This window comes from Convolutriloba macropyga, chromosome 8 (genome assembly GCF_964194025.1).
Source record: "Convolutriloba macropyga chromosome 8, txConMacr16.3, whole genome shotgun sequence".
In the NCBI taxonomy this organism is placed as follows: Eukaryota; Metazoa; Xenacoelomorpha; order Acoela; family Convolutidae; genus Convolutriloba; species Convolutriloba macropyga.
In genome coordinates this window covers 4,006,683-4,020,428 of record NC_134475.1, presented here as the reverse complement: position 1 = coordinate 4,020,428, position 13,746 = coordinate 4,006,683, and the positions used below count along the sequence as shown (strand labels likewise).

At 36.9% G+C, this 13,746-nt stretch overlaps 1 protein-coding gene across 1 annotated transcript in view; it reads right to left on the bottom strand.

The window, feature by feature from the left end:
* Window positions 1-13,746, bottom strand: part of LOC142344398 (PH-interacting protein-like) — a 105,413-nt gene that overhangs the window by 89,160 nt on the left and 2,507 nt on the right. The window contains exons 4-8 of the mRNA XM_075396010.1: window positions 10,239-10,395; window positions 9,579-9,677; window positions 8,530-8,693; window positions 5,498-5,719; window positions 4,792-4,971 (exon numbers count right to left, since the gene is read on the bottom strand). Of these exons, the coding sequence (XP_075252125.1) occupies window positions 4,792-4,971; window positions 5,498-5,719; window positions 8,530-8,693; window positions 9,579-9,677; window positions 10,239-10,395 (822 nt within the window). The remainder of the gene's footprint in view (window positions 1-4,791; window positions 4,972-5,497; window positions 5,720-8,529; window positions 8,694-9,578; window positions 9,678-10,238; window positions 10,396-13,746) is intronic.

Sequence of the window (13,746 nt, the reverse complement as noted above, 5' to 3'; positions counted from 1 at the left end):
AATTGAAAACAGCTCCGACAGGAGGGCATGGCCTAAGGAGCTTCAAGTGATCTAATTGAAGCTAATATTATGACAATAAAAGACTTAAATTGAAAGTAAAAAATGACTTTCAAACTGAATTTTAGAAGTAAACTATAGCCAATTAAAAGTTGACAGTTTAAATTCGGAATGAGAGAAATAAGACACGAACAATCAAGCTATGAAAAGTGGTTAGACGAAACCCTGCTGGAGAGCAATTGAATCTATGGGGCTTTTTAAGTTCCAAAAAACTTAATTCCCGCCTCAAAAATTCGTATACATCTGTTTAAATACAAACACATTAAAATAGTGCTCAATTGATAACAATTTAATAAGAACGGGTGACCTATTATCAAATTGGAATGCAAACATCTTCAAAGCCATTATCTTCGAAATCAGTAGAATTAGTTTTTATCAGTTAAAAAGCCTCAGACTCTTGTTCGCTGATTTTTCCAAGTTGCTTTATTTTTCCACCCTACAGGATTAAAAAAAAACAAACATGACAGGTAACTAGCTTTAAGCTTAGGGAGGGCAAAATGTGGGCCATGCAGTTACAAAAAAAAAGAGAGGGGATCAGAAGTGATAGGGGAGGGGTTCACTTACTGCTCCCGGGCTTCACAAGTTTATACCATTTATAAATAAGGACAAGAACCAAAACCGATCAGACGAAAAATTAACCAAATGAAAAACTGCATTTACAAGACCAACAGGAACCAATAATTGCTGCAAATTGAGAGCAATTGAAAACATATGGGACGGATCTCGACCTCAAGCAGACGCCGTATCAGTTAAACTCTGGAATCTTACAAACATAACATGAAAATAGCAGCAATAACTCCGTAGATCTGCAGTATCAAAAAGATTAAAAAGAACATAAAAATAAACAGAAGATAAAGATATTAAATGCTGAGATGTTAAATTTTGATTAGCAATCTGTGTAAGTTATTGCTGCTTCTAATAGCTGCTCTCAAATAACCTTCAATTAGAGTGACACAAACTCACTTGACCTTATCACTTTGCAAGTAAAGAAAAGTCAGTTTCAGAGTCAGGAAGTCATTTTTGAGAGCGAGGTAAGTCACGTGTGAACAAAAACTTATTACGCAAACGAACAAAAAACTCGCTCCACTAAGAGTGAAAGATGATATCCCGCATGCAATTCATTGAAATTGCATGAGAGAATGAATAAACGCAGATTTGAAGTGATTCTGACGTCATATGGTCGTAACAAAATAAAAAAAAAACAAAGAAGGCCAATAATAGCCCTAGCTATCGCTTTTCGGCTATTATAAATGACGTCACGCACGCAATGCAGTCGAAATGACATGAATGATTGAAAAAAAGCAGATCTGATGAGAGCGATGACATCGGAGCTCTTAACAAAAATCTTGAGGCCAATAATAGCTCTGCACAGCTAATTTCATCGCATCTAATAATTAACGAATATTCTACAAAGTGTGCAAATATCTATATTTGAGTTAGACTCCGGTAATGCAAAAAGCCTTCAAGTAACCTTCAATTAGAGTATTCCTGTTTATATCATCCAATTAAAATTAGCAAAAGGAAATTTGACAGAAACAAAAGTCGATTTGACAGATAAATCAAGTTTCGAAAAAATTAAGAGAACGAACAAAACAATGCTGCAAAAAGCTGTTGAAGAATCGCATGAATGAATGAATGAATGAACCTAACTAGCTAACGTCAGGCTAATTGCTCTGAGGGGACCAGCGAGCGGTTGGCTTCGGTAGTAGCCAGCTGGTGAAAGCTGACCCAGCGAAAGCTAGATGAGAGGGGGGTTCAAAAAAGCCCAGCGAAAGCTAGATGAGAGGAGGGTTTCAAATGCACAAAAGAAAGAGGGTGGACAAAGGGAGTGTTGAGGGCGGTAACGGGGGCTGATGGCGGTTGGGTGACGGAGGGGGGTCAAAATTTTAATATTAAGAACCGCCCTTCACAACATGAAATTCTCCCTTGAAAACAGTTTTGGTGAATCGCATTTTTAGAGTATACAAAAGCTTAGGGCTCCGAGCGCTAACTGTTGTCCCGTTTTTGAGGAAAAAAACGTCAAATAGGTCAGTCGAAAAATTGGTCAATCGTAAAACTGCTTAGAAAAGTCCACAGGCCTAATAGATTTGCTACAAACTTCGTTTGAGAGCAAAAAGCTGGCTTAAGTAAACGTGACGTCCATTGTAGCAACAAAAAATGTCAAAATGAAAAAGCCAATGGCCTCCATTCAGCTATTAAAAGTACATAAGACCTGCTTATTAAAGACAAAATACTTTCCGAAAACATCCTTTTCTATCTCATTAAATTTCAAAGATGTTAAAAATTTCTAATTAAGTTTTTTGTTAGTTTTCATAGTTAAAACATCAACTGTATTAATTCGGTTAAAACCATTTCTAAATTCAAACAAAATTGAATTGTTTGTTCGGTTAAAACCCGGATAAGGCAAATTGTTCCATTTTGAACGCTTTTCAGGATCAAAGACATGGGACGCCACTTCGTTCTCGTTCTTCTCATAAAAATCTGATTTGTTCTTTTGTTCTGTCTAGCTTTTAGGCGACTAGTAAACAATTCGAAATTTTCGGATGTTCCCCAGTGTCTGATATCTGTTTGAAAATTCATTAAGCTGACTTTCGAGATAAATAACTTGGCTGGCAAGATACGATGTTTAATGCAAAGATCCGTGGAGTGATCAAACTTTTGTCAAAATGACAAAACTATATTCCCCAGTTGATTTGCTTATTTATGCGGTTTATGTTTTATGCTGTAAGACTATGAAGGAATATTCATAGTCTTATAGTCTTAAAGGAAGAAAGATGAGAGAATACACTTGATTTGCAAAGTTCAATTCTTACATTTAAAGATACTTGGTTTCATACAAGATACAAAGCACGAAAAGCATCCACCATCGAATATATTAAATGTAAGTCGCACTTGCACGCAATGGTTAACAACGCTCCTATCTTCACGTGTTTTAGCGATCTTTAAACATGCAGCCTACACGACCATGCTTAAGTGCCTGATCTGTAAATGTTTCTTTGCTCAATAAGCGTCCGGCTTAGCAAAAACAAGCGAGACAAAAAGCCATCGACCATTTTTCGTATGTAGCCACAACGGATAGACAACAGTAACAGGCATCGGTAGTGCAAGGGATTAGACTTGTGGCTGTGCAGCGAGGGGCATGGGTTCGAGACCGAGTCGGTACGAAAAAAGGCCTCTCTTTTGTCTCATAAATGGTGAATCTAGTTTTTCATCCACTACTTTGTTTCGTTCTTTCTCCCTTCTTTATTTCCCTTCTTATTTATTCTTCTATATCTTCTAATATATTAAATGTAAGTCGCACTTGAACGCAATGGTTAACAAAGCTCCTATCTTCACATGTTTTAACGAATCTTTAACATGCAGCCTACACGGCCTTTCCTAAGTGACTGATCTGCAAATGTTTTTTTTGCTCATTAAGCACACAGCTTAGAAAAAACAAGCGAGTCTGAAAGCTGTCGACCAATATTTTTCGTATGTAGCCAATTCAAGAGACAGCAGTAACAGGCGTCGGTAGCGCAAGGGATTAGACCTGAGGCTGTGAAGCGAGGGGTATGGGTTCGAGCCTGAGTCGGTGCCAGAAATGTCCTCTTTTTTTGTGTCATAAATGGTGAATCTTGATTTTCAACCACTACTGTGTCTCCTTCTTGCTCCCTCCTTTATTTCCCTTCTTATTGATTCCTCTATATCTAATATATTAAATGTAAGTCGCACTTGAACGCAATGGTTAACAACGCTCCTATCTTCACGTGTTTTAGCGATCTTTAAACAAGCAGCCTACACGAGCATGCCTAAGTGCCTGATCTATAAATGTTTTTTTCGCTCATTAAGCATACGGCTTAGCCAAAACAAGTGAGACAAAAAGCCATCGACCAATTTTCGTATGTAGCCACAACGGATAGACAACAGAAACAGGCGTCGTTAGTGCAAGGGATTAGACTTGTGGCTGTGCAGCGAGGGGCATGGGTTCAAGACCTAGTCGATACGAAAAAGGCCTCTTTTTTGTCTCAAAAATGGTGAATCTAGTTTTACTTAAAATTAAGTCTAGGTGGTATTCAAATGTTAAGTTTGAATCAATTTGTACTCCTAGATAACGATAGGCATGAGCTGTTTTAATCACTTCACCTTTAAAAGAAAACTCTGGATCTGAATTGGTATGATTTTTTAAAGAATGATAACAAATAATACTAGTGTCATCCGCAAAGTGAACAATGACATTTTCACCCTGAAGTTTTTCAGAAAAATCGCCGACGTATAACAGAAAAATAAGAGGTCCTGGCACTGTTCCTTGGTGAACACCATGGTCAACAGTTATTTGCTCTGATAAGTCAGTACCCAATTTTACGCATTGAGGGACACCATGGATAAGTTACTTTCTCTGATTACGCATTGTGTTCGATTTGCAGCAAAAATTTATCCAGCTGCAAAATTTTGTCCAGCTCATAATCACTGCGTTTATCAACAGGTTTTGTTAACTAAAAAAAATAACTTTTTTTTTACAACACAATAGATTCCTGGTCATTTTTCGTTTTTCTCTAATTTGAGCTTGAATGCAGTTTTTATGTTCATTAAGAAAAATGACAGCATGCGTTTTTGATGCGAAAATTAACTTTGAGAAATTTCAATTGCAGCATACGTCATCGACTGATATGGAGTTTCACTTAGCTTGAGCGAAAACATTTTGCGCGCGTGGTCTACCGATCCCCCTTGTCCAACTAAACATCCAAAACCACTTACAAGTAGTGCGCCGCCTGGACTGAATGAGAGGCAGAGTGTCTGTGAGGATGGCTTGTCTTTCTCGCTGAACACTATGGGAGGGAAGTCGAAGTTGGTGCCAATGTGAGGCCAGATACACAGGGTCCCGTCCAGGGCAGTTGACGCCAGGAACCTCTTCGGGCCATCCACCCACGGGGAAAACTTAAACCAAAAGGATTTTAAACTCTTTTTGACCCATACTCATTTTACCTACCTAGCAGATATTTCAAATATGCTGCACTTACACAACTATTAAACATAAGACTTGTAAGCATTATTAAGAGTTACAACAGAGTTTTCGAAAAAGCAAAACTTGTAACAGCAAGCACTAAATTCGCGATTTGAGCCTATTTCATCGACGACACTTCCAGTCATGATTTGCAGTGATGGCACATAAGTTAAGGTATGAATAGACTGAAACTTTTTGCAAAGCTTAATCGATCAATAAAAAACGGGATATAAAAATCAATCTTTAAATTTTCGGATATTTTCCGTTTGTGCCCCCCTAGTATAGTGGGCGCATATTATTTGCTTCCCCCAGACGCACGTGCCATATTTTTACATAATGGTTTACTATGTAATGGCACGTGCTCCTGTAACTGGGGGGCGCATAACGTACTGGGGGTGCACAAACGGAAAAGATCCAAATCGTCTTGATGACAGCTACAAAAAAAACTCGTCTCGTTACCTCAATCGACGACAGCAACCCTCCGTGACTTTTAAGAACAGCAACTGGTGCAGTCGTGTGCAAATCCCACACTCTCACTGAGGAGTCATTGCCCCCCGCAGCTAGGAGAGTGTTCTCCTGATTGGTCAACACATCCGCCACTTCGGTCTCGAAGCCACGAAATGAGCACAGGAGTCGACCACTTCGAGCATCCCAGCACTTCACCAGACCATCATCAGCACCCTAAAGCAAACCAATTCCTCCATCTATTCGGGTCAGTTGCGGTTTCCCGCGAACAAAAATTTTGCTTTCAATGACTGTCTAGATAAATGAGTGGATGGTATAACACAACAGCCGCAGAATTCGAGAAAAAACTCAATTTCATCCATGTCATCTAAAAAATGTTCACCGAACAAGATTAATACGTTCCACCTAACACATACCTATCATTATAAAAGTTTTCTACTGTAAAACTGAGTAGTGGCTCAACTTTTATGAATATCAACGAACGATTTACTCTCAAACATCCGGCGAAGGACGCATATATTACGTGACAATTCGAAATGGGCTTAAATGATTTTTATTAGAGCTAACTTCACAACACCATAGCGCACTTTTCCTTTGAAATTTGATAACAAAATGCTGCAAATTAAGTTAGACTGCTTTAAATTCTGACCAAGAGAAACTTAACACAAAAAACCAAGAAATTGAGCATGAATAGGTCACATGAAACGACGTAAAAGACATGCATATATTGTCTTTCTATACGACTATTAAACAAGCAAACATTCGTTAACACATCAGAATTGTTTTCAAAACTCATGAACTAAAGGTTTTGACATCTCTAATAGCAATTAACAGACAAACCACTACCAACCTCAATTGACGAAAATTTTTTAAATGAAATTGCAAATTGCGTAGTGTTACGCACTAACTTTCAGAGTTATTTTTTCGGGCTTTAACGGCTAATATTGCGAATAAATAACTACAACAATTGCCACTTTACAAGGACTTATTATGGTTGTTTCATAGTGCCATCTTAGTGGCTATAATTTCAAAATAAGTAGCTAGTAATAGCCTTTATTTGAGCGCTTCAGATGCGTGATATATCCACTGATTGCCTTGCGTTTTAATAGCTTTTCAATGCTATGGTTAAATTCCGTCAGTGTGTGTTATAATTTTGGGGATTAAACAAAGATTTTCCAGTTCAACCTTTATTTAATATATACAAAATTATAAAGAATTTTTCAAGAAAAACAATAAGAAATTTTGCAAGTTTTATCGATATCTCAAGACTAATTTATCGACTGATTGTCAAGGTGGTTCTCCGGTGTTCTGTTTAACGTCGATTCCGCAGAGTTGTACCTCGGGCTGTATTGGTCCTTCACAAATATTTACTAATCTTCAAGTTGGGCAATTTCCGGCTTTTGTACGTTTCCTGGTGTTTGTGGAGTACATATACAAGATCCGTATGAGCACCTACTTTATCAGCATAAATACCTCACCAAGTACATAACTTCTCTGAACTTTATTTATCAATTATACAAATTCATCCTCACAGAACTTAAGAGGTAAAAACCGGCTTTTGGGTGTGTAATATGTTAGAAAGGTGTTAGTAATCGGTCAATCGGCTGTTTTTTTTTAAATAAACATAAAAAAACTTAAGGTTATAGTCCTAAATACGGACCATTTGAATATGAACTAATTTACAGTAATTTATATGGATATTTAAGGAAAAAACATCGGGTAAATATAAGGTACCAAATAGGTGCGCGACACGTAGTTATAAAAAATAAACCAAAATGTTTAGATAAAACTTCTTACTAACGTGAAGTTTATCATAAGTGTTAGTAAAGACACTGACTTAAAAAAATTCTTGGCATTCAAAAGCAGATACCGAGTCTTAAAATGGTACGTTTACCCATCCAATTTTTTCTTATTGTTGGAAAAGTGAGCAAGACAGAGCCTGGAAAACCATGTTCCTCTCCTCGACTTCGGACTTAAGCAAGGTAAATCAGAAAACGCAATGAAAAAGATTTGTTGCTGCAATGTTACTGCAAGTTGGATACAATTCTTTGGGAAAGAATCAAAAGCAGAAAGTGGACGATGCTTCAGTATCTAGTAAACTTCAAGGTAAAAAATAAAATTCAGACAGAACAGATCTAAAACATTTTTGTTCGTTATCTGTCGATATTTCACCAAAAAAGAAATAGGAAAACAAAGCCGGCAGATAGCCGAAAAATAGCCGCGATAGACGCGTTTGGCCTTCCATGGAATTGAAACAACTAAAAAAATAAGATATACAGATTGACCACCAGTCCTTTAATACACCACTAGACTTTTTGGGTTAGATTCGGATTGTCATTTTTAAGAGACACATACACTCTATAAGGTAAAAGCCCTTTATAAAGCTTTTTCATAATTAACATTCGAAACCAAAAACTCAAGACTCTAATACCCAAGAATTAGGGCATATACGTTTGGCACTACTTGGATGCACACTATTGATCTTCAACTGGTAAACGTTCATAAAATTTTAAGTTCATTGAGTGATTTCAGAAGTCATTATTTTAAATGAGGTAAGTCACACAAATGACCTAAAAGCAGAACAAATGACTTCACGTAGGCAAATATTAACTGCAAAGAAGTAGAAGTCAATAAAATTGAAAAAGTCAATTCCAAAAAGTCAGGTCTCAAGAAACATCGATGGAGACGACGAATTTAAAAAAACACGGTGTCCCCAATAATAGCCGCTATCGCTTCGCGGCTATTAAACAATCCACGAATTCACTATTTGGCTATCAATGCCTGGAGCACAGAGGACACTTGAAGAGTAGGAGTCCAAGTTTCAGCATCATTTTTCTTTTATTTTTGTACGATCAAGCAGCTTTCTTTTTTTTGAGATCTTCACTAAAACGAGAAACTGTTGCTGAAACCTTATTCGTCTACGGAAAGAATTATATGCTTATGACTTTGAAGAGAATCACGGCGCTGACATCTCGACCCGGGAAGCCTCTTCTATTCCCGAGCACCCATATCACACCCTTTCTAACCGTGAATATGCGGGTTCCAGTTCTGTCAAAAGAGCAGCAGTACACATGAGTCAGATGACCCAGCAGCCTTGTCAAGTGTTGCATGCGTCTGAACACCACCGAGGGTGATTGCACCAAACTTTCCAGCGAATATCCGGACCGCGCACGACCATGTACGACATTTGCTGTGAAAACAAGCAGCTTGAGTTATGTAAGCTAGAATTTTGTGAACAGAAATGAGCATTTTACATACCATTTTTTAACACTATCCAATAAAGCAGTAAAAGAAATGTTAACTTCATCTAGCCCACGATTTATTTACATTTAAGATAGACAAGGCGACATTGTTTGATAAGCCACCAAACTTCTTAATTATTCATTTTCAGCAAACACACTTCCCTTGAGGGATTGCAGAAGCGTCGAAACAACGCTGAATGAAAACAATTAATTGTCTCATTTTCATTAATCCCAAGAAAGCTTAACACAAACGCAATTGTTATTTGACAAACAGGTTGATTAATAATGACAACTATACAAATTTAACTTTTCAAAATTCTAATTTTTTGAGGCACACATTACTTCCACCTGATGACAGGGATTTATCTGTGGAAAAATAACCGACTAAACGTCGGAAGAATTGCTCTCGAACGACTAGTGGGAGCTCTAATCAATTGCAGCCTGCTTCAGTCGGGGGGGGGGGGGGGTAGGGGGATGGGGGAGCTTAAATGGGACTAAGAAGTTCAATAGTGGGCTTCAAATAACTACATTAGAGGTTTACATATACCACTATTAAGATTTAAAGTGAAAAATGGCACCAGTTTCGGCGCATTTTTCATTTGACTTTTAGTACTAAATTGCCGCCAGCTGCTTTTTGGTACTAAATTGAATTCAGCTGCTTGAAATTGTGATTGAGAGATAATTTTAGATCACGCGAAACGCAAAAACTCAATGGCGTAAAAGTCCTCGAAAAGTCAAAATTGTCAAGCGAAAAATTTGCATAAAGAAGACACGTTTATAATAATTGCAATGAACTTCGTTCAAGATCAATAAATAATCCATAATATTCTCACCAATGTTGACAGGTTTTGTGCATGACAAAGGAGGAGCAATTGGACATTGTTTATGGGTGGCTGTCAGCTTCTGCCTCGTCCACTCAACACATCCGACGTCTAAAACATAACGACTATATCTGGTTCCGATTCAACGTGAACAACGTTAGTTTTGTTTTCATAAACAAGTTTGATCGTTTGAACAAACTAATGCCTGTTTCGCATCGACCGGTACTGGTTTCTGTTGTCTACTAAAAGGCGGAAGTAGTCATTGCAATTAGCATTTACCATGAAGGTGTAAATATGAAAGATAATCAGATTCCATAAAGTGATGGGGTTGAGATTCCAGCTGCAAACATTTAACGACAGACAAATTTTGAAACTTTTGGAAAAATCTGCCCGAATTTGCACTAAGAGATCTTTTTCCAAATTGCTTAATGATAATTTCTAACACGACTTGCAAAAGGAAGTTGTCACAACTTTTCAGTTTTAGGAGAATTAAGAAAAAAGTTTATTCGCTAGTTTGAACTTGTCAAGAGCTATTCAGATGCAGGACCCTTCATTCGAGATTTTTCCACCGTTTTCAGTATTTCGCCCATTAGGACAAAAATTAAAACTGATCACATTTTCTCACTGCCGAATTCGGAAAATTAAAAACCCATGTGCGCTTCTATTTCTCACCTTTCGTGTTCCTTAGTACCGAGAACCTTCCTGTTCCCAGAAGAGATTGCACTTTGGGCACTCCATTTGGCACTTGAGAATCCGCTAATTGCAAAGCCCTTTTGCACACCAACAGCAGATAGTCATCAGGTATGTGTGACAGGTTACAGTTGCTCACCTAGAATATGATCATAAACACACACACACATGACATGATAGACGTATTTGATACAAAATCTTTAAAATATCAGCGGAGAAGGAAGTACAGCAAATTTGAATGAAAGCGAACCCGAACCTTGCCTAGAAAATCCTGCAAACGCATCTTGTATAAAAATTCGTGAAAACGCAGAGCTGATGCCTTGAAAGTATTTTTGTCTACACAAAAAGTTTCTTGAGCTTTTTGCTTGAAACTAATTTCAAATTTTATAGTACGTATAGAGCAAGAAGTGGAATAACGCCTAAAAATGTCGGAATTGGAAGTTATTACGGAAAAACTAATATTTGATCTGAAAACTTCTCAAAGAGACCCTTTCAACTCTCATACTTCACAATAGGTTACTAACTAATGGAAAATTCAATTTAAGAACAGATAAGCTTGGGAAATTAATGGAGTAAGGCTTTCAAATGACGAAACTGGAGGTTAATTCAGAAAAATTATAATTTGAAGAAATTTCGCAAAAAATTCTTTTACCTTTCAAGGTGACTAACAACCGTAAAAATCAAGTCAAGAACAGATGCACACAGGGTAATAAAACAGAAAATCATTACTCTTCTTCATATGAAAAAATCAATATTACCACACGTTTATTACCGCCATCGAGAAGTAACCCAACTACGAGGTGAAGCCGAGTAGTTGTTGAATAACTTCCAGGCGACAAAAACCATGTGGTAATGTTTTTTATCAACTCTCGTTGCGATTAGAACAGTTGCATAACTTGTCGAGAACTATTCTTGTCGTGATTACACAACGAGTTCATCGCACTCTTTTATTGCCTGCCACTGTTGATGTATAAACAGTGATGAAAAAGGACTCTGATAGACTCGTAGACTAATGACGAAGCAGATCGCGTAATGTTAATTGGGCGTTAACGTGTTACTTCACTGGTAAGTAATGCATCGGTTATCGCAACGAGAGTTCATTTAAGACATACGATCACAATAATTTACAAATACGTCGTTTAAGAGCATTTAAATTCAAAGAAAACATTTTGCAAATCTAACCTTTGTATCAGAGCAACCATCTGTAGTAAAATTTTCAATCAATAACATAGCGGATGTCGGACGAATTATTCCATTCAAACGACAGGTGCTTCAAAAAAAAGATTCTACATTATATCACAGAGTACTATAATGACTTAAATTGAAAAACTGAAACTCAATATTTTCAATACTAAATTGGCGCCAATCAACTTCAGTCACTTAAAACTGTAAACGAGAGAAATTTAGATCACACCAGAAAAGTCAATAGAAAAGTTAAATAGCTAAAACGTTTTACTAAGATGGCATGCAGCTCTTCTTGCATAAAATCTAAGGTTCTTTAAATTCAACACAACCGGCAGATTGTCCGACAAAAACCACCAATGCTACCCGTAACACCGATTGGGATTAAAGGAACAGAAAAACGATGGAAAAAATTATTTTTGTGCATGAGCTAGAAATACTTCTGTTTCTTAATGAGATGATACAGTGGCTAGTATCAATGCCAAAAAGCATTAGAGATAAAAGCTAATAAAAATGAGACTGATAAAAAATGTTTACGTAGCGGGAATCCACAATCTATTTATATATTCCGGGCTATATTCCATTTATATTTTCGATTTCGTTTTTCGATAACGATTCCGTTCATTATAGATTGCTTTGCAGAGCAACTTCTGTTAACAGGCACTTTGAGCACAATGAGCGAAGAATAAAACTAGCCTAGAGAAGTCAAAAAGATTTTCTGCCAAATGTTATGATCCAAATATGTATCACAATAAAAGCACTGAAGGAAAAGAGACACTGAAAACAGAAGTCAAATTGATTCACTTAAAAAAATCCCTCTCAAAAAACAAAAATTTCAAACAGTAATTTCTGACTCCAATTTAAAATTCCTTTGAAAATAATCACGCCTCAAAATTTCTCTAATTTTCGCTCCCTTTACTACTTATAAGTGACTAAAATCACCACTCTAATTTGACTTGCGTGAACAATCTTAAAAAATATATACCAATACAATCCAAATAATTTGGGTTGTAAAAATTAGGAGTGCTATAAAAGCCGCTTGAGCAAATGAGTGCCGTTATAAATGAAGTTGAACAGACCGACTGACTTTGGATGATTTGCTCTAGAACGACAGGCAGGGGTAAATTAACTTAGACGAGGTGTAGCTTCGAAAGTTTAATCAGCAAAAGACAGTCAAAGACAGTTCGAGAACAAAAGCGCAAAAACGGTCAAGCAAAACTTTTTCAAACATGGCTGACAGACTAAAAAGAAATTTAGTACATTCAGTAAGAACTGAGATGTTAAATTTTGATTAAGAATCTGTTGCTGCTTCTATTAGACGCTCATAATAAGCATTTAATTAGAGGAAATATAAACTCACTTGACCTGATCTCTTTGAATTAAAGTAAAAAAACGTCGATTTCAAAGTGAGGAAGTCATTTTTTGAGAGTGAGTTAAGTCACGTGTGACCAAAAACTTAGTCACACGAATGAACCAAAAAGAACAAGCACCACTAAGAGTGAAAAATGACGCCACGCACGCAATTCAGTTGAAATTGCATGAACGAATGAACAGTGCGCAGATTTGAAATGATTGTGACGTTATATGGTCGTAATAAAAATCTTGACAAAATAAAAAAAACATAGGACAAGTCCTGACAATCAATTCAAAGAATTTTCAGTGACTAAACAAAAAATCTAGACCTAGAACGGAATATGAGTGAATTGGGAGCACCATTTAGAAAAAAATGAGTACAAAAAGTCAAAAGCGTCAGACGAAAAATCGATCAAGCGAAAAATGGCATAAAAAAGACAGAGAGGACTAATATAGTCGCTACCAACTCCGTTTGAGAGCAATTAAAAAAGAAGATCAATGTCAAAATGCCGCATGTGAACCAAAAAACCACTAGCGAGAAATGGAAATTTGGTTTAAACAAAAAATTAGGCCTAGAATGAACAATGAATGGATTGGGAAAAACATTTAGAAAAAAAATCCGATCCAAAAAAATAAAAAACCAGTAAAAATCAAAGTGAAATTGCCGCATGTGAACAAAAAACCACTAGCATGAATGCGAATTTTTGTTCAAAACCCGTTTTCTCACTCTACTTTAAAATCAGAGGGGAAAAATTTAACGCCGCAGAACCACTCGCTTTTTCGCTCCACTTCCTGTTTCGGCTTGACCAAAATCACCACTCCAATTTGACCTCAAAAATCATGAAAATGTGTGAACAGATCTTTAAAAAAAGACAGCGCCCCAATACAATTCAAATTCTTTGAATTGTAAAAACCAAGAGAAGGTCAATAATAGCCCGAGCTATCGCTGTGCGGC